This window comes from Sabethes cyaneus, chromosome 1, assembly GCF_943734655.1.
Source record: "Sabethes cyaneus chromosome 1, idSabCyanKW18_F2, whole genome shotgun sequence".
NCBI classification, from domain to species: domain Eukaryota; kingdom Metazoa; phylum Arthropoda; class Insecta; order Diptera; family Culicidae; genus Sabethes; species Sabethes cyaneus.
This window is the reverse complement of record NC_071353.1, coordinates 105,121,739-105,142,460: the sequence shown is the minus strand read 5'-3', so window position 1 is coordinate 105,142,460 and position 20,722 is coordinate 105,121,739. Positions and strand designations below refer to the sequence as shown.

At 44.8% G+C, this 20,722-nt stretch overlaps 3 protein-coding genes across 3 annotated transcripts; all 3 read right to left on the bottom strand.

Annotated features, from left to right (window-relative positions):
* Positions 1–4,732: 4,732 nt before the first annotated feature.
* Positions 4,733–7,974, bottom strand: LOC128741086 (late secretory pathway protein AVL9 homolog). The gene is made up of 6 exons (XM_053836665.1): positions 7,629–7,974; positions 6,819–7,291; positions 6,600–6,761; positions 5,853–6,538; positions 5,603–5,786; positions 4,733–5,534 (listed from the first exon to the last, which is right to left on the bottom strand). The coding sequence occupies exons 1-6, from the start codon at positions 7,692–7,694 to the stop codon at positions 5,087–5,089; spliced, it is 2,019 nt and encodes a 672-aa protein (XP_053692640.1). The 5' UTR covers positions 7,695–7,974; the 3' UTR covers positions 4,733–5,086.
* Positions 7,975–12,848: 4,874 nt separating this feature from the next.
* On the bottom strand, positions 12,849–18,900 carry LOC128746050 (uncharacterized). Its single transcript, XM_053843101.1, has 3 exons — positions 17,630–18,900; positions 14,281–17,577; positions 12,849–13,425 (listed from the first exon to the last, which is right to left on the bottom strand). Exons 1-3 carry the CDS (start codon positions 18,898–18,900, stop codon positions 12,849–12,851), a joined length of 5,145 nt encoding a protein of 1,714 aa, XP_053699076.1.
* Positions 18,901–19,411: 511 nt separating this feature from the next.
* On the bottom strand, positions 19,412–20,371 carry LOC128746049 (DNA ligase 1-like). The gene has a single exon (XM_053843100.1). The coding sequence runs from the start codon at positions 20,369–20,371 to the stop codon at positions 19,412–19,414; it is 960 nt and encodes a 319-aa protein (XP_053699075.1).
* Between the last annotated feature and the right edge of the window lie 351 nt (positions 20,372–20,722).

The following is a 20,722-nucleotide window of genomic DNA, read 5'->3' as shown; positions in this document are numbered from 1 at the left end:
GCTTGACATGTGGTGGTTGGCGCAGAACAAATAGTTGTGCACGCTTGGGAAGTGTTCGGTGATTGTTCTTCACTCGGAGAAGCGACAACTGCTGCCGTTGAAGACCGCATTGATAAATATAACATACTATGATGTCTCTTGTCACACGTTCTACACAAACTACTACGACAATCCCGAAACCTATGACCACCTCTCAAACAGTTAACACACAAGCGATGTTTTTTGGCAAACTCAAGTCGGTCGTACGGGCTTAACTTAATGAAAGTCTTACAACATACCGTAATGCACTTTTGTATTGTACGCGATCTCTTTCGAATGAACTGAAGTAAAACGGCATATTGAGGAGCTTCTTCTTCTTTGCACTGATTTTCCCACTCAAGGAGAGATTTATGGTCGAGTAGGCTGCTTAGCCGCTTAACTAGAAATGAGTTCCAGTGAGCTTCCCTATCCTCAAACTTGTCGAGAATTCCAAAATGGCGATTAAACTCGTCGGCCATTTCAGACAAAGCCGACGCAGATCCCTTTCGCACGGAAGGTACGCGGAATAATGCGGACATGTGCTGTTTCTCTAAATAGTTCGCATTTTCGTATCGGTCACAGATAGTCTTCCATGCTATTGTATAATTGTCCGCGGAGATCGCAATAGACGAAATCAGACGTGAAGCATCGCCTTTCAAGCAGCTACGCAAATAATGCAGTTCTTGTACAGCCGATATTTGCAAATTCGAATGGATTACGGATTTAAATAAGTCACGAAACTCAAATCCATTGTTCAGGCTGCCTGTCAAACTCTGGCATCTTCAGTTCGGGAAGTTTGACTGCCATGATTTGCGGAACCGACTGAGCGCCCTGATGGGCAACTTGAAGCACGGGATTAACTGGTGCAGCGTCATTTCGAGGGAGTTTGCTACTGAGTGAAGCTTTTAATGCGAAATATATATCATTGAGTTCTTGCCCACACTCTGCGAAATCTTCTTGTTCGTTTTCGATCACTCCAATTTCATCTTGCACACTTTCAAATGTTTTCCACAGTTCATCGAGACGAGCGATCCGTAATGATATTTTTTTTTGTTAGATTATAGTCACTTTTTAACATTTTTAGGTCATTCGTGACTTCTGCGGGGTTGGGATTTGAACCCGGGTCCTCGGCGTGAGAGGCGTGAATGCTAACCACTACGCCGGAATTGACCCCATAACGATATTTGATTCACTTCCGTTTCAGGATCATATTGATCATCGAACTGTTGTATCAGTTTCGCTGATCCGAGAACATTACTCCTCCGTCACAAAAGCGTTTTGTGATGCAGAGTATTTTTCCGCAGAGCCGATTTCTTCATTTTGAGCACAAACAATGGCCCAAAGGCAACCCACCTGCAACGTGGTTTGCATACAATGTACTGCAATACAATAGGTCCTCACAGTAGAGAGGTTAGATATTTCACCGCGCGTTGACGGGTACTCGAGAGGAAAGTAATTACCGAGATCTTCTTTCCACTAAGTTGTCACAAGTGTCCTCTAGAAACGGAGTGGAGTGTTTAGCTGTATTTTCACGACTGCGACGACAGTGGATTGGTTCTAGTGGATATCACTGCACGTGGTACGTAATTCGTGCACAATAGTCTGTAACACAATAGCTTGTTATACAAAAGGCCCTCGTAGTATAGAGGGTATAATTTTCACCGCCGGATCGACGGGTACTCGAATACTAGTTATTTCCGAACACTTTCTTTGGTCACCAGAAACACTAGGACGAACGTGATGAGGTGTAAAGCCGGATTTGCGCGGCTACAAACGACGAAGAATTAGTTTAACTGAATGGCACTGCAAAAGGATTGCACTCGGTGGTTCACTTCTGCACTTTACTGGGGAATTCCTTCCGGGTTTCGGCACCATAAAATTTTTCAGAGATTTGACCAGTAGTGAACTGTTGACGACACTAGATTTAGTCTACCGAGGCTCAAAGCGGACACCGTCGCGACAACCGTACTCGATAAATTATAAGTTCTCTGCTTATTTACTAGGTGGATATACTCTCACTCCCCCTCACTGAATGGCTTCAGACTAAGCTTCAGCAATCAGCAATGAAGTTAAACATCTGGGTATTATATTGACTGGACTGTACTGGACTGCTCACCCAGAGTATGGGGTTGAGAAAGCAACTTCGACCACCTGGGCATACAGTTCACTATTACTACAGTGGACCCCCGTTCGTTTGAACGCTTCCTCATGCAAACTAACGGGGTTACTTTTTAATTTGAACAATTGGCCACTCTAAATATGCTGAAACTTGTATGAACTGGCCGCCCTGCTCTTTGTTATTGTTTTGGTGGTTTGATTCTGTTGGCAGATGCAAGCAGCGAATATTTCGTTTCCCGATCGGATTTCTATCATAAGCCCTGTATAGAGTTCCGAGCGAAGTGAAAATCCCATACAAAACGTTCAACTTTTTCACTAGCGCAAAAACTGCATTTCGCTTCACTCGGAACTGTAAACAAACGTGATCCACCGAAATTAAAGATTGTGGATGACATCTTTTTCACTTGGGTACTTTTCTTTCGCGCGCGTCTACGTTCGTGAACAGGCTGCAGCTAGCGAAAACTTGACGTTTCAAGCCAATGAGTGTGTAGAGGTGTGGAAAAGGAAAATATTTATTAATATTGGCAAGAAAACTTCATGACTCCAAAAACATACCGCAACGAGCAATGCGGATTTTTTGTAGAATTAGACGTCACGCCAAACTGTTATTACTGGTTTTTCGGTTTTAAAAACGTATTGATAATGTTTTGCGCTACACTTGGTTACTGCAGCACCATTGCCCCACTTGTAAATACCGCATTGGCTTTAAATTTATTTTCACTTCGCTCGAACTGTAAACCCTTTAATTCACTTCGCATGAACTGTAAACCGAAAGCTCATGAAATTATGAAGAGATCCACAGTCTTTATTTCCCGCGAGCGAAAAGACACGCTTTTTCACTTGCTTCGATTTTCACTTCGCTTGGAACTGTATACTATGCTATAATCGTTGGAAAAACGGAATGTGAAACAGCTAATTGCGCGAGATCAGTATAAACAAATTGTGTTTATGTGCATTGTCTGCATAAGCAATTGATGTCTTGTTGAGAATGACATTTGAACCATTTTTAATTTGCACGTCGTGCAAACCAACGAGGTTCAAATTAAAAAGTGTTCAGATTAAAAACGGTCAAACGGACGGAGGTCCACGGTATTTGGGTTTCGTATAATCTCAGGAGTGGAATGCCAGGTTAATCGACATAACAATGTAATATAATGAAATAAATAATTAGCAAAAAAATGTATGATGTTGACAAATTAGGTAAAAGTTGATAACATGGTTCGATGGCGCGACCTAAAACCCATAGAAAAAGTATATTGGCATGCCTTGACATCAAACTGTTTTTGGCATTTTTAATCCCGAAAACTGACTTTTTTTGAAAATCGGTAAAAAAGGAAGTAGCACACTGCTAGGGGGATTGATCAATCGGCACAAAACTTTGGGAAATTGGTTGTGGGGTCGGAATGAACAATTATGGCAACTTTGGTTGAAATCGCTGATGAGATGGAATGACCCATATACTATAGATATGTTCAACGAAATCGGAAAGTTTATAATGGATTTTTCTGGGAAAAATAGAAAACTTCGATTTTTTTAAAGATTATTTTCATTTATAAGTTCATATCACATTTTATGAAATTCTGAGACCCATCGGCTCGTTTTGTGTGATAATTTTGGAAAATGCCCCGTATTGTGTCCAAGGAAATAGAGAGCAATAATCAACGACGAGTGACTTGGCGGATTATGTTTATCACCATGTCGTAAAACGGAGCCAATTAGAAATAATAACTTAAAATATTGTGAATGACTGTCTGGGTTAAACCCACATTATAAAATAGGTACTATCACCAAAAATTTAAAATCACTTAGAAGATCTTTCTAACTGATTTGAATACAAATGTTTGAATGTATTCATTTTCATATTATATTTATGTTTTTGCAATTTTTATTCAACCCACGCTTTGATCACAGAACAGTTCCTGTTTATAACGTTCGGTTGAGCTGACATTTTCTTCCTTGTTATTTTCAAACCTAAGAGTAAAATTGTATATTATATATTTAACTTCAAACCTAATCCAACAACGACATTTGCAACATCATCGGTGGTGTCTTGCGCCAGTACGAAACTAAACCAGCATAATCCAAATAGATATTTATTCATATACTTGCACCAACTGAACCACATCCTAGGAAAGATATTCTTCTTTTTCACAACCACACTACCTCGAATCCAAAGCCTGAATGGGTCCGCGCTCTGTAAATCCAGCGATATAAACGTGCATTAATCATAACGTTCCTATTAAAGCTTGAACATCAAATTATCAGTCAATGATATGCATTTTTGATTGCAATCAAAAATCAATATCCATTGCTTGTGTAATAGATTAGAGCAAAACGAAAAATCGCGAGAAAATTACACAATCAATGCGACAAACCGACAAGAACTTTGCATAACTAATACCATCTAGTGTTGAATTTTTAATCGAATTTACATGCAGTGGACTGAGATTTCCGCAAATAGGTTAATTTGTACGATAACTGTTTGAGCTTGCTTGAATAATCAGGCACGGAATACTTTCAATAAAAGGAACTGGCCAATCCAGTTTGATGAAGCAATATTAGACTTTTATTATATGACATTATTGTTATTGGTTTAATAGTGGTACATGAGATTATGTCAATGAAGAGCTATTTTGCAAATGTACGATTGTAACATATCACACGCTTGTTCCATAAAACTTAAGTTGCAGAACGAACAGAACGGTATTGTTTAAAGTGACTGCACAAGAATGTTATAAGTACTAGCAGTGGCTGTGCCACATTTTATGTTAATACATAACTAGCTGGACTTAACAATGATGTTTCTAATTGTACGATAAAACGCCGGAATGGTTGCATTATAAATAGAAATGAGACCAAGCCTTGTGAGTATCACTGCCAGCGCTTGTCTTGTATATGTTTGTGCAGGAAGTGAGATCCAGTTGGTTGGGCAACATGAGGTGGGACATATTCAAACCGTGAAAATTTTCTGTTGCCGATCCAATACATCTGCTTCTTTTCCAATTTCAATTATATTGTTGCTTTTCTCTACTGCATGCTCCGCCATCTGGATTTTCGCTGTTTCCTGTTCGGAAACACCCGTCTGCTTCATAACTTTTATGTTAGCATCATTCTGACTTTTGTAACTATCACTATCGCTCTCTAAGTCACCCGGATCGATGTTTTCATCCGATTCGGTACTAGTGTCAGAGAAGTGGCCACTGCTATCACCTTGAGCATTGCTGGTTAGTGCGCTTTGTGATTGCTCCTGTTGATTTGTAGTGGGAACCGGCGCCGTTATCGAAGTCCACCAGGTGGAAAACGCTCCTTTTGCTGTACTTATCGCACCTCCAACGGCACGACTAGTACTGTTTACAGCCTGATTTAACTTACGTCCGCTTTCGCTATTTTGCATAGTCCTGGAAAAGAATTAAAAAAAATTCAATGAAGTGTTTGCACTACATATATACATGTGATTAATACTTACTGTGCAATTCGAAGCTTCATGTCAGCCACGGAGAGCGTTCCCGCAAACGGATGACCTACTGCCAAACCCTCAAATGATTGGTTATTATCACCGCCACTTCTAACTATCCAATCCTGATAGCACTGGGTAGTTTTCAAACCCATCATAAAATGCACATTAAAATGCTCCATCTCTTTGGCTCCGTCTGAAAAGAAATACATCGTCGATAAAAACACGTGATTAGTTTAATGTAACTCAGATAGATACCTACCAAAGCAAACTGACGATTTGAGTAGTGCCACCATGTAACCATAGAACTGCTCTCTAATCCATAACTCACTACCCTCAGCATCTTCCTTCGGATTCTGTACATTCCGTATAACAAAATCGACAAATCGTAAATCTTCCGTGCTCAGCTGAATCTGTCGCTTCAACTCTAGATCGTACACATCAATCGCGGTTGTCTCAACATCAACCATCACATCAGCTAGATGGCGCTTCTGCTGAAAGAGGACATTTGACGCACCGATGATGTAGCCCTTCACCGAAGGATCCGTCAACAGGTCCATGTACGGCAACGATATATACGGCAGACATAGGTTCCCCTCGTGAAAAATTCTCATTGGGGCCTCCCATTCGTCCGGTTTGATGGCACACAGAGTAGCGAAATTGGATGCGATTGTATCAACACTGGTTTCCCGCGTTAATCCGTGTCGAGCATTTTTGTCGGTACCGGTTATGGGTTCATCAGATACTTCGTCGGAGCCTGGTGTAATATCTTTGGTGCCTTCCATGCTAGTAGCATCATTTTCTTTCTCGTACTGTTCTTGTGTCCCTTCAGCGGCAGAATCTAAGGTAGGCTCACAGCTAGAGATTATAGAAGGGTCTTCATGCAAATTTCTTTTTTCTTCAAGAGGAGTGCCAAAGCTAGGCATTGGGGACATTGGCCGTGAGGTTCTAGAAACGCAAAATCTCCTATTAATTATACACAAAGACACTTTACCATCAAATAACGCACTTAACACAGGCAACTTCTTGGAAACCCTTCGCTAGCAATTCAGGGTGCAATGAAACAACACCCAATATAAGTGAACAAATTGGTTGGACTGGAGAACCAAAACAAACCACTCGTTTCTGAAGCAAAAGAAGCTTATAGAGAATTAGCAGCTTGTGGCGCCATCTAAAAAAACATCAAAAAATTAGACAACAATATATCAGGGTAGACTAACATATTTACTTGAGAACAAGATCTCGCAATGGTAAACCAACGAAATGTAATCTGGTAGGAGCCAATTCTGGTGAATCCATCGACTGGAGACAAGCATTCAGTTGCTCATATGCTTTTACCAGAATATCCGTGCAGGAAAAATCTCCTTGTTCGAAAAAAGCATGTGCAATCAAAGATAATTTCACCTCGACGTAACCGTATATAGGAATTGACAGCAATGCGCAGACCGATTTTTGTACGGTGCTTCTAGTAACGTCAGCCGTTCGAATCTTCAGCTCTTCTACCGGAATTTGCCGATAACAGCTGATACCATAGATTGACTCATGAGGATCAACTAAGCTGGGTAAGTTAAAGCAGACAAAATCCTGATTGAAGTTATGCGATCCATCTGGCAGGGCAAGCGTCGGTAGATATTTCCATCCCGAAGGACATTCATGTTTACCTTCCGATCCAACTATCAAAGGTGGATAGGAGAATTCCACCTGTAGGTGATAAAAAAAAATAATTTGAATATTTTAGACTTAACTATTTTTGTTGTCCCACTGGTATATCTACAACTTTGTCATACATAACTGTACAATATTGTTTCGACTACGTTCTCACGGAAATATATTTAATATATTACTACTATATGACTTGTTTCACGGTTGTGGATCATTTATTCCGTCATGAAAAATTAACGAAAGCTTTAAAAAAAACCGTACAGAACCTATTCTTTTTAAATAAAATAATATATGCTAGATATGAATCATCGTTTTGTTTAGATAAAAGTTTTTAAACAACCCGTTTACACCCACCCGCTTTTTGTAGCATACCCACCTGGCATCCTTTCTTATGGTGAAATCCGATTACCAAAACATGTAAAATAGGTTTTTTTAATTCCATACTACGCGTTTCTAAGACGCTGTAATCTAAGTTATATTGCCGGTATAGTCACAAGCGAACCACCTTAATTCTCCCAGTGGAATCGAAACCTACATTACAGAGGTATTCTCTGTACAGTCAGAATTCGATCGATTTTTCGTATTCTGTATTACTCTTTGGTGGTTCTTTATTTTTTTGAAGTGAATAGCGGATGCGCACAATTCAATCATACACAGAACAAACACTGATTCTTTTAGCTATTTTTCACCGAGTATTAAATATTCATCTGTTATCGTTTAGAACTTTATGTTAACAGAAGATCGAAGATTCTATGCTTGTGCTGTTTCAGGTCTGCTCCGTGGTGTTGACGTTTTTGTCTGACAGCTCTTATTTTGTTTCGTACGTAGTCAGGAGAAAAAGGGTAGCAAACGGTTAAACAGCTGAGGTTACTTCGGTTATTTACTCAGATCACTGAGATATTTATTTTTCATATTAAATAAAGGGCGAATGTCGCAAATGTAAACAAAACGAGTGAGAGTTATGTGGACCAGCATAGGAAAATCAACCCTCACTCGGTTTGTTTACGCTTGCGACATTCACCCCAGAGATGCCAGAAGTGAAGACATGTCTTCATTTTGAAGACATTTTGGTTACAATAAAGTGAAATGTCTTCGCTTGAAGACATGTGAAAACATGTCTTCACCATGCAATTTAAATGAGCGGAAACCCGAAAGAAGACAAATGAAGACATTTTTCCTTGATTCGTGAAGACTTTTCAAAAAATCACCTGGCATCCCTGATTCACCCTTCTGTTAATTCTATCTTCATTTACAACCCCATGGCAGACAACCATGTTCTCGCCGCCAACATCTCGTGTGTGCGAAAATGAGATAGCAATTCAGCACTGCGTTTCACTCAACTGCCAGCAGTCTGATTTGGGCCCGCTGTCAAATTTTGAGCCCCGGACATGCTTTCGCTGACGTTTACTGCAGCTCGATATAAGGTTTTGCACGGGCGAGCATAACCTCACTTCTTTGACGTCTATCAGTGGTTTGTTTACGTGGACTTAGAACATGGGTTAACGAGTTGAAACTGAATATTGCTTAAAGGCCTTAACGGCAGTCAGCAAAGCACAAAAACTGCCATTCCGAGTAGTTTGGAGGGCGACACTGCTGGATAATACGCTTTTAAAACGTGTTACTCCAATTTATGCATATCGCTTTCGCCTAACAAATAGTAAACAAACCACGAGTGGATGTCAGATGGGTGAATTGCGTTCATTCCGGTTCATTCGTGACGTCACCTTGCAAAACCTTATAGAGATGTCGATGGGGTGTTCATTTATTTTTATTGTTTACTAAAGACGTATTTATGTATAGACAAGCAGAAGAAAAAACGCAAATTAACGGTTTGATAAACATAATTTTAAATACATTGAGAAAACTTTTCGTATCCAGCTTTTCACGCGCTATAATGGTGGCCGCTATAAATTGTGTTCGTAATATGCGAACAATCTTTTTGACAACTCTGCATACATCAAATCTGCAGTTTTGATGGATGCAGAGTTGTCAAAAAGATTGATCACATATTACGAACACAATTTATAGCGTCCGCCATTATAGCGCGTAAAAAGCTGGATAGTATTTTTACAATTCTGAGTCGGCTCGAGTTTTTTCTCAATATCTCAGACATGTCAACGAATTTGGACGCGGTTTTTGTTGAGATGCTTATTAAGAACATTATCAACAAGTGGTTGGTAAACGGCCGGATAATGCGGAATATAGACCCCATAGTGGTCGTTAGCCTCTTATCCAGCAACTCCGATCCCGACCTCCTCGTGGTACCAGCCGGAATACGAGCAACCTTAGCGGAGATCGGGTAACCAACCCCGGTGGAAACTAAGGTCGTATACTAACCGGGAAGGAGGTAGTGAGTCTCGGCACTATAAGATGGCAGCCCCATCGCGAGACTCGGTAGTGTTGCCCCAGTACGGCTACACACCTAAATAAACGTAAACTAACAACATTCAAGCATATTCGGAGCGGAATATTCGGCATCGACCTAGGCGACGGAATAAGGACGACGAATGGAGACTCGGGACTTGGAACTGCAGATCGCTAAATTTCGCAGGTTGCGAGCGGGTGCTGATTGAACAGCTGGAACCCCGCAAACTCGGCATCGTAGCTCTGCAGGAAATCTGTCGCAAAGGAGAGAAGGTATGGAAGATACGTGGCGGAAAGGCCCAGTTTTACCAGAGCGGTGGCGCTACCAACGAACTGGGAACGGCCTTTGTAGTGCTGGGCGGAATGCAGGATCGCGTGATAGATTGGAAGGCGATCAACGAGAGAATGTGTGTATTGAGGATAAAGGGCCGTTTCTTCAATTATAGCATCATTAACGTGCACTGCCCGCACGAAGGTAGACCCGACGATGAGAAAGAAGCGTTCTACGCGAGGCTGGAGGCAACGTACGACAGCTGCTCGTCGCGGGACATCAAGATCGTCATCGGGGATATGAACGCCCAGGTCGGTAGGGAAGAAATGTATAGACCGGTGGTAGGACCCCATAGCCTGCACACCGACACATTATCGTTTGTGTGTTTGTCGGCCAACGATGTATAAACTTCGTAGCTTCCCGAGGCCTGGCGATCCGAAGCACCTTTTTCCCGCGCAAGGATATCCACAAAGCCACCTGGAGATCACCTGACCAACGTACAATGAACCAAATTGACCACGTTCTCATAGAGGGCCGGTTTTTCTCTAACATCACGAACGTACGCTCCCGTCGGGGTGCAGATATCGATTCTGACCACTGCCTAGTAGCAGTACATGTGCGCTCAAAGCTGTCCACCGTATACCGGACACGTCAAAGCCGCCCTCCTCGGCTGAACATCAGGCAGCTAGATAACCCACAAGCTGCCGAGAACTACGCGCGAGTACTGAATGAGGCACTGCCTTCTTCCGAGGAGTTAGGTGCTTCAAACCTCGAAGACGGTTGGGGCAGAATACGCTCGGCCATCGGAGAGGCCGCTACCGTATTGAGGCCCTAGGTATTGAGCACTAGGTATTGAGCCCCGGAGTACACAAAATGATTGGTTTGATGGGGAATGCCAACAAGCGGTGGAGGAGAAAAAAAATGCTTGGAAAAATTATCTAAGTATTGCCACTAGAGAGAACCTGGCCAAGTACCGACGAGCTAGGAACAAGTTGACCACGATCCTAAGGAGAAAAAAGCGCCAAAAGGAGGACAGAGATCGTGAAGAATTGGAGCAACTATTCCGAGCTAATGACACGCGCAAGTTTTATGAGAAGGTGAACTCGGAAGGGCTACATACCGAAACCTGACATGTGTAGGGACGAGGGAGGGAATCTAATTACAAACGAGCGCGAGGTGGTCGACAGGTGGAAGCAGTTCTTCGATGAACACCTCAATGGCGAAGTCGCAGAGGGAGGCGGAACGGAAATTAACCTAGGAGCGCCCATGGAAGATAGTGATGTACCTAGCACCTGATCTCCAAGAAGTCAAACGAGAAATCAGGTTGCTGAAGACTAATAAAGCCGCTGGGAAGGACCGCCTACCGGCAGAGCTTTATAAACATGGCAGAGAAACGCTAGCAAAGGCTCTACAGTGGGTTATTTCGAGGATTTGGGAGGAGGAAAAGCTACCAGAGGAATGGATGGAAGGAGTGGTTTGTCCCATCTACAAAAAGGATGATCGGCGAGACTGCTGCAACTATCGCGGTATTACGCTGGTAAATGCCGCCTACAAGGTACTCTCCCAGATCCTGTTACGCCGGCTGTCACCGATAGCACAAGGTTTCGTAGGGAATTATCAGGCGGGTTTCATGGGGGCTCGCGCAACTACGGACCAAATTTTTACTATCCGACAGATCTTGCAGAAATGTCGGGAGTACAACGTGCCCACGCATCACATCTTTATTGATTTCAAAGCAGCATACGATACAGTCGATCGAGACAAGCTATGGCAGATAATGCACGAATACGGTTTTCCGGACAAACTGACGCGACTGATCAGAGCTACATTGGATCGAGTGATGTGTTTCGTACGTATCTCTGGGACACTCTCGAGTCCCTTCGAGACGCGATGAGGGTTGAGACAAGGTGACGGTCTATCCTGCATGCTGTTCAACATCGCTCTTGAGGGGGTGATCCGACGAGTGGGCATCGAAACGAGAGGCACGATTTTTACCAAGAGTAGCCAACTTCTAGGCTTTGCAGATGACTTCGATATCATTGACAGGAACTTTGCGACGGCGGAGGCAATCTACGCCAGACTGAAAGCGGAGTCTAGGAGAATTGGGCTAAAAATAAATGCGTCGAAGACCAAATACATGAAAGGAAGAGGCTCAAAGGAAACAAATGTGCGCCTCCCACGGACGGTAACCGTTGACGGCGACGAACTAGAAGTGGTAGAAGAGTTCGTGTATTTGGGATCGCTGGTGACCGCGGACAACAACGCTAGTAAGGAGATCCAGCGGCGCATCCAAGCGGGAAATCGGGCCTACTTTGCCCTTCGTAAAACGCTACGATCAGGAAGCATACGCCGCCGCACGAAGCTAACAATGTACAAAACCATTATTAGACCGGTAGTTCTTTATGGACTTGATGTGGGCTTGGCGGAATAGATTCAAAGTGGATTATCGTCCGGCGGAAGGATAAACACGGAGTTATTACGGATTATATCGGAACGGTAAATAAACACAACCACGCGGTGCGATTACGAAACATGTATTCAAAAAAGGATGATGCAATCTCATGTAATGTGTTAATAGACACTGTAGCTTTAATAGACCGGCAAGCAAGGAAGCGCTGCCAGTATTGAGGGGCTAACCGTTGTTCTCCTAACACTCCTCCTCAACGGGTGACCCTCCGGAATCCATAACTCCAATCAGCTGTGCAAAACGATTATGTTTCACAGCTCCAAGCGGTTTTGTCAATAGATCGGCCTTCATCTCATCAGTGCTGCAATACTGAAGCTTGATAGTGCCCCGTTTACAATGATCCAGTACAAAGCCCCTTCTTGTTTCGATATGTTTAGACCTTTTGCTCGATTTTTCGGATTGCGCAAACGTGAGACACCCTTGGTTGTCGCCGTAAACTAGTGTGCCCGAAGTCTGCTTGATACCTAAGTCTTCAAGCAAGCGCCTCATCCACATTACTTCTTGACATTCGTGGCACTGGCCACGAATTCAGCTTCCATGGAAGAAAGACTAACGCAATCTTGGCGTCTACTGGCCCACGACACGACTCCTCCTGCAAAGAACACTACAAAACCAGTCATCGACTTTCGCGTCTGTGGATCACCGGCCCAATCGGCATCCGAGTACGCTAGCAGCTCTTCGTTCATTATACCGCCCAGCTTCAACTCCCAATCGATTGTGCCTTTTAAGTATCTCACTACTCGTTTTGCCGCAGTCCAGTCGATTTCGGTAGGGGCAGAGAATCTCCTTCCCAAGATCGATGCACTCGCAGCAATGTCAGGACGTGCGCATACAGCAATGTACATCAATGCCCCAACGATGCTACGGTATTTTGTGCCATCTTTCATCACTTCACTTTTAGTGCAGTCCTTGAGAAAACCTTGATCCATCGGTGTTTTAGCAATTTTAGCATTTTCCAATCCAAGTTTAGCAATCAATTTCTTGATGTAACTCTTAACGCTCAAACTATACACTCCATCTGAATCTCGATGCAACTCCAAGCCTAAGAAAAACTTCGCTTCGCCAAGCCAGCTGACATCAAAATGTTTTCCCTGTTAGGATTTCGGTCACTAACTCCTTGAAGAATCAGCCAATATTTTTGGACTGATCAAAGCTGAAATTGTATATATATTTTGCTATAGTATTTAACATTATTTTATAAGTTTAGTTTTAACCTACAAATTTAGTTTCGCAATCCGGGTTACCTCTTGCAGATCGGATTCGTTTTCTTTGCACAAATGGTACTTTACGTAGCCTGTACATAGTTTAAATTAAATTTAGTAGATAGAATAACAAATTTAGATCTAATTTATAACTTACTCGCTAGCTTTCTGTTTAATTAAGTGCTTTAACAAATCGCCTACAGTAGCAAATTTTTAACCGTTGTTCGTAACCTGCATGTGAGTTTCTGTGTTAATTTATTTTAGTTAGGAAATCAATTATTTTAATAGTACACTTACAGTATTTTTAAGTCACGTAAACAAGATTTAGCTAGCAACGTAATTCACTGTGAAATAAGCTTTCGTCTACTGCTTTAATTAAGAAACTCACTTTTCACGTGCTAAACTGATTTGCTTTTAACTTCGTATCACTGTCTGTTACCTGTATGTAAATTTGTGTTTTAATTTATTTTAGTTAAGGAGAACAAATATATTTATTGTAGACTCACAGTACTACCCCGTAGGTTAGCAAAGCACGTAGTTTAGAGAATATCACAAGATACTTGTATAATAAATCGTTATTTTAATGTTTTCTTAGAGAAAATCTTCCACGCGTTTAACAATTTACTTTTCTTCGCTTTGTTTACCTTTTTTTCCTTTCACATCGGCTTCCTGCACTCACCGCCCGTGGTGTTGCAAGTTTCATCGAACTGCTTGCAGGCCTCACTTTGCGACAGTGACAGCGTTGCCTGCCCTGCGGTTTCTACCGCAACATGCCCCGGCCCGTGAACCTGGTCCAGGGAGTACATCCGGTCCAGCGTCACCTTCACTTATCTCAAGCACGGCAAGCTTCGCTGTCGCTCGTTTCAGCACGCCACTATGGGTGCGAATCCAGGCTTGGCGTACTCTTCCATCTCCAGCAACTATCGGCTCCTCGACGAGTCCTCGTACCCAACACTTCCGCTTGTCGCCTTCGACGATATACACCAGGTCACCCTTCTTCAAATTCGCTGCTTCACTAAACCATTTAGTACGATGGTTGATTGAGGGCACGCACTCCCTGATCCACCTCTTCCACATTTCGTCAGCTATTTCTTGCGATCGATGATACGAATCTCGTAGGGCTACTGCAGGATTGACGGGTGGTACGTTGAACCTCGGTTCGTTTGGGGCGATTCCACGGAGAAAGTGGTTGGGAGTGAGGGCTTCTAAGTGATCCGATTCCTGTGCTACGTACGTTAGCGGACGGCTGTTTACAATTTCCGCTGCTTCGGCTATCGCGGTAGCAAGTATTTCATCCGTCAGTCGCTTTCCATCGTCTATCGACCCCAGCACATCTTTCGTGGAACGGACGAGTCTCTCCCATACTCCACCCATGTGCGGTGAAGCCGGGGGGTTAAAATTCCACTTCATTCGAGATGATGTCAGGTCTTCTGCGCAGTCCTCGTTGATGCTGTGTACTTTGTCTTCCACTTCTTTACTTGCCCCCTTAAAGTTTGTACCGTTATCCGTGAACACTTCCAATGGCGGACCTCGATGCGCAATGAACCGGTTTATAGCCATCAAGCACGATTGCGTGGTTAGAGAGTGTGCTACTTCGAGATGAACCGCCCTGACTACCAGACATGTAAACAGAACGATCCACCTCTTTTCACTGCGGCGGCCGCATGACACCGTTATCGGCCCGAAGTAATCTATTCCTACGAAGCAGAATGGTCGTAGGTAAGGGGTGACTCTTTGCACCGGAAGAGCAGCCATCCGTGGACATCGTGGACGACACTTGGTAACCTTGCACTGTATGCAAGCTTTCGCTACTTTAGCTACAACACTACCCACCTGTGGAATCACGAATCGTTGTCGCAACTCATTCTTGACGGTCTCTCTGTATCCGTGGCCGAACCGCTCGTGATAGTGTTGCACAATTTTCCAGGTAACGACATGGTCCTTTGGGAGAATTATCGGGAAACGCAAGTCAAATGGTAAGAATTTCGCCGGGCCAGTCCGACCCTCCATGCGCAGGAGGCCATTCTCATCGATGAGAGGAGTCAGCTTGTAGAGAAAACTGGATTTCTCGATCTCCAACCAAGTCTCGGCCGGTCGATTCGAGTTCTTCATAAGGATCTTCAGTTCGTCGCTAAAGGCCTCTGCCTGAGCCATCCGCATCAGCCAATTTTCCGCCTCTTCGTACTCGTTCTGCTTCAGTGGCGTCCGCAACACCGCATAATCGATTGGTAGAATCTTCTGTGCTTGTCTTTTCGTCGGCTTCACCATTTCTAGCGGTAACCCCTGTAGCTTTCTTCGACAGTTCGACACGAACCGGAACACGCAGGCTAGCGTCCTTACTAGGACCGTCCATTTCGAAATTCGGGTGACGTCTATCACGGGAGCGGGAAGTTGCACGTCGTGAACATGCAGATGCGCTCTCAGTTCCTCCTCCGTATCTGAACGCGGTAACTTCTGCTGCGGCCAATCTGCTTCCGGCAGGTATAGAAATCTCGGCCCAGTGAACCAGGCGCTCGTCGAACTGATTTCAGGATCTTTCGTCCACTTCGTCAGCTGGTCTGCGACGTTCATCCTCGTTGGAACCCAGCGCCACTCCGACAGGTTTGTACAGGTAAGTATTTCGCCAATACGAAGGCCCACGAACTCCTTGTACTTGCGTTGATCCGACCTGATCCACGAGAGTACCGTCGTTGAGTCAGTCCAGAAGAACCGCTGCCTGATCTCCAACGAATGGCCGTCTCGTACCGCCAAAGCGATTCTGGCTCCTAGCACTGCCGCTTGCAACTCGAGCCTCGGGACTGATACTGGTTTCAGTGGAGCCACCTTCACTCGACTGGTCACCAACACGCACTGGACTATTCCTCCTACCACAGCTCGAAAATAGGCCGCACAACCGTAAGCGCCTTTGCTAGCATCGGAGACTACATGCAGCTGGAGGTCCTCGATTTGGTCGGCTCTAGCATCTCCAAAGTAACTTCGGGGAATTCGGATCTCTTCGATCATCGGCAACACTTTTGTCCAGCGAATCCACTTTTGGAACGATTCGTCGTCGATTTCCTCGTCCCAATCGCAACCGGTCCTCCACAAATCTTGCACCAGCATGCGACCGAAAACGGTAAACGGAGAAAGCAACCCTTGCGGGTCGAACATCGCCATGACGCAGCTCAACACGATCCTCTTGGTTGGTCTTTTGACCCCTTGCAGAACCGGTTGGTATTCCTCTCGTCCAGTAGTCGAAAACAGGAAAACATCTTCTTCGGGCTCCCATACGATTCCCAGAACTCGCTCGGTTTGCGTGTTCTTGTCTCTGCTGAAGTGGACGGCAGGATTCACCTTCTGCTCGCCTATCGCTTCCAGAAATTGCTGGGAGTTGGACACCCAGTTCCTAATTCGGAAGCCTCCTCGGGAATGGATATGTTTCACTTCGTTCGCCAGCCTTATCGCGTCGTCGATGGAGTCCACACTGTCATAATAATCGTCTACGTAGTGCTTTCTAGCTACCGCATCCGATGCTCGGGGAAATTCATTTGCGAACTCTGCGGCATTCACGTTCTTCACAAACTGCGCTGAACAGGGGGAGCAGGTGGCCCCGAATGTGGCTACGTCCATTACGTACACTGTCGGAACATCAGCCGGACTTGACCGGAACAGGAACCTCTGGGCTTGCCTATCTTCCGCCCGTATGCGTATCTGGTGGTACATTTCCTGGATGTCCCCTCCGAACGCAATTCGCCGTTCACGAAAATGGTTTATTACTGACGGCAGCGACTGCAGCATATCCGGTCCTTTGAGCAGTTCGGTGTTGAGTGAAATACCATTCACCGAAGCTGCCGCGTCCCACACCAGGCGCACTTTTCCCGGTTTCCGTGGATTGACCACCACGTTCAACGGAAGATACCAGACTGCACTCTTCTCCGCCTTCGCCAGTTCCTCCTTGGTGATCTTATGCGCGTAGCCCTTCACCTCGTACTCTACTATTTGCTGCTGGACGTTTTGTTGCAGCTCCGGATTCTTCGCTTCGCTTCTCCAACGCTTTCATCCGCCGGACCGCCATCGGATAACTGTCCGGGAACCTTCTTATGTCTTCACGCCATAGTAGGCCTGTCTCGAATCGGTCGCCGATCCGCGTTGTCGTCGTTTGCAGGATCTCACGAGCGCGAAGATTTTCCGCCGACTCTAATGCCGCGTTGCAAGGAGTACCGGTGTCTTCCAGCAAGTACTGGGCTCGCAACATCTCGTAAAGATCCTCGTTGCTGAGTGCCTCGACGGAATGAACGTTAACGAAGCTCTCCGCAGCAGCAGTACAATTTTCCGGTCCGTATATGGTCCACCCAAGCTTCGACCTCACAGCAATCGGTTGACCAGGTTCACCTACGCGGGTTTCCAATGGAGCGAACACGTGCAGGTTATCTAAGCCTATAATTATGCGAGGTTCCTCCAACGCGTAACTCATCACCGGCAAGTCCTTCAGATGGGAGTAGCGATCCGTGATCTCCTCATACGGCATGGCCTGACTCGGCAGCTTCAACGATATCACCGAACGAACGTTCTTCAATGGCAGCATTTCTCGGGATCCCCTAGCTGAGAGCTTGAGATCAAATTTCTTCGACCGATTCTCATAACGTTTTACGTTGCTCGTCCACGTAACGACCAGAGGCTCGGTTACTCCCTCTGCGTTCAACTCGTTGACAACAAACTCCTCCACCAGCGTAGTGGACGACCCTTCATCCAGAAAGGCGAGCACATCCATCGCGTAGTTCCGAAAGTAGAGTGTAACCGGTACCACACGGAAGATGACAGCTCGATTCAGACGTCCATGGGCATGGCACTCAACGTTTAGTAGTTGAACGGCTCGTTCGATACGATGCAGTAGAGAATGGTGTTCGCCTCGACACCCACCAACGTTACAGCGAACCTTAAAGCTACAGCGACTATTACCGTGATTATTCAGGCACAGCGGACAGAGTCTATTTTGTTCCACCGTCTTCCATCGATCTGCGATTGAAAGCCTTTTGAAGTCATCGCAGAATCGTAACTTGTGATCCGTCCGCTTGCAGACCCAGCACGGCTTGAGCACCTTCGTTTCCTTCGAAAACTCTGTTTTGCTCGGGGTAGAACTATGAACGTTCGCGAACTCCTTTTTCCTTGGCTTTCCTTTTCCGAAAGATGGAGCTTCGCTCAGACCGAAAGCAGAGAACTCGGAAACTTCCGACACATCAGCAACGATGTCGTTCATGAAATCCGTGAAGACCCGTAGCGGTGTCCCTGTCTTTTCCCGCTTGTATCGGACCCAGTCCAACTTGTAGTTAGGCGGTAGTTTGTCCACCAGTTCATTTACCAACATCGGATTACTGAGATGATCCGACAGGTGAGCTGCCTCACTGATCGCAGAGCTGCTTCACTGTTATCCCGAACTGGATGAAGGTTTCAAGCCGATCAGCTCTCGGAGCTTGTGCGCCGCGGACCTTCGTCAACAGAGTCTTGAGTAGCTTTTCCGGTTTCCCGAAGAGTCGTCGAAGATCGTTGATAACATCAGGAACAGATTCCGGAAGAACGAGACGGCTCCTCACAGCTTCGAGCGCACTGCCCTGAAGACTATTCTGCAACCGCTTCAGATTATCCAAGTTCGAAAACCCACACGCCTGCGTGGTGTATTCGTAGCTGCTTATAAAAATAGGCCACAACTCCGGTTCACCTTTAAACATTGGAAGGTTTTTGGAGAGGGCTTGCCGTGCAGCAATCTGTTCCTTTGACAGCTTCGGCACGACCGCGCGAACTTGCCCCGGCAAGTGTTTCTGTTGGGATCGCTGCTTATTCGTCACCTGTTGCTGCTGCTGTTTCTTTTTCTCCGATGGCTACTGCTTCTGCATCGACGACCTTTTCAGTTTCTTGCCGGCTAGCAAGCGAGCGAGTAATTTCCTATCTTCTTCAGACAGCTGGAACTGTTCATCATCGCTGCTTTCTTCTTCTTGACTTTCTCCTCGGCTGTCACCGCTACTTCCTTCTTTTTCATCACTTTCATTCGTTTCTTCTTCCTCTTCTTCTTGCTGGTGTAAACCATCCTCTACCACCTGCTTCGACGAACATGCAATCTGGTTATCCTGCTTCGCTTTGGCCGGCGGAGAATTTTTCCCAACCGTCTGCTTTTTCAACCAGAACTTGACTTTCCTATTAAAGGAAGATTCCTTTTCCTCTTCGGCATCAACGTCGACGTGTTTCTCTTCCTCGGCAGCCGGCTCAGCGACGGCATCTTTTGCCTTCTGAAACTCGTCGTACATTTTCTTACGCCGTTCTTGAAAGGCGGCTTTCTCTGCCAACTCCTTTTCCAGCATCTTACGCTCCTCCTGCAGCTGGCGCTCTTTAAGCTCACGCTCTTGCTGCAGTTGTTTCTCGCGGAATGCTTTTTCCATTTGCTGGCGTTTTTCATGGAGAACTTTTTCCATCTCCAAACGTTTTTCACGCAAAACCATCTCTTCTTCGAAGGCCTTCTCCTTGGCGCGCTGTTCCATTTCCAATTTTTTCAAAGAATCTTCCAGCGTACCAGCGCCCTCCGAAATGGACCCGACAGAGGATCCAGCATCGCTCTTCGCTTTCTGCCCAGTCGTCTTTTTGGCGCCGTTTCTGGCAGCTTTTCTGGTCTTTGGAACCTGCAATGCATTTGTGCACGTAATGCAGTTCCAATCCTGCTCCATTACCGCCTCCGTAACGCCAGCACACGAGTAGTGGGCCCACAGCTCACAATTATCGCACTGCACCATGTCGCAAATCATGTTCGGAGCATTGCACATCATGCAATCTCGATTTTCCGAATCCATCCTTTGAGGCATAAATTTCTTTGATTTTGTTAGGATTTCGGTCACTAACTCCTTGAAGAATCAGCCAATATTTTTGGACTGATCAAAGCTGAAATTGTATATATATTTTGCTAGAGTATTTAACATTATTTTATAAGTTTAGTTTTAACCTACAAATTTAGTTTCGCAATCCGGGTTACCTCTTGCAGATCGGATTCGTTTTCTTTGCACAAATGGTACTTTACGTAGCCTGTACATAGTTTAAATTAAATTTAGTAGATAGAATAACAAATTTAGATCTAATTTATAACTTACTCGCTAGCTTTCTGTTTAATTAAGTGCTTTAACAAATCGCCTACAGTAGCAAATTTT

Coding starts and splice junctions, on each gene's coding strand:
- LOC128746050 (XM_053843101.1), bottom strand. CDS start 18,900: ATGTTGGTAAATGAACTGGTGGACAAACTACCGCCTAACTACAAGTTG. Junction 17,578..17,629: donor TGGCGTGAAGACATAAGAAG/GTTCCCGGACAG, acceptor GCGTTGGAGAAG/CGAAGCGAAGAATCCGGAGC. Junction 13,426..14,280: donor AACGCTGTCACTGTCGCAAA/GTGAGGCCTGCA, acceptor TTTTGATGTCAG/CTGGCTTGGCGAAGCGAAGT.
- LOC128741086 (XM_053836665.1), bottom strand. CDS start 7,694: ATGGAATTAAAAAAACCTATTTTACATGTTTTGGTAATCGGATTTCAC. Junction 6,762..6,818: donor TTGCGAGATCTTGTTCTCAA/GTAAATATGTTA, acceptor ATGTTTTTTTAG/ATGGCGCCACAAGCTGCTAA. Junction 5,787..5,852: donor CAAATCGTCAGTTTGCTTTG/GTAGGTATCTAT, acceptor ATTTCTTTTCAG/ACGGAGCCAAAGAGATGGAG.
- LOC128746049 (XM_053843100.1), bottom strand. CDS start 20,371: ATGGATTCGGAAAATCGAGATTGCATGATGTGCAATGCTCCGAACATG.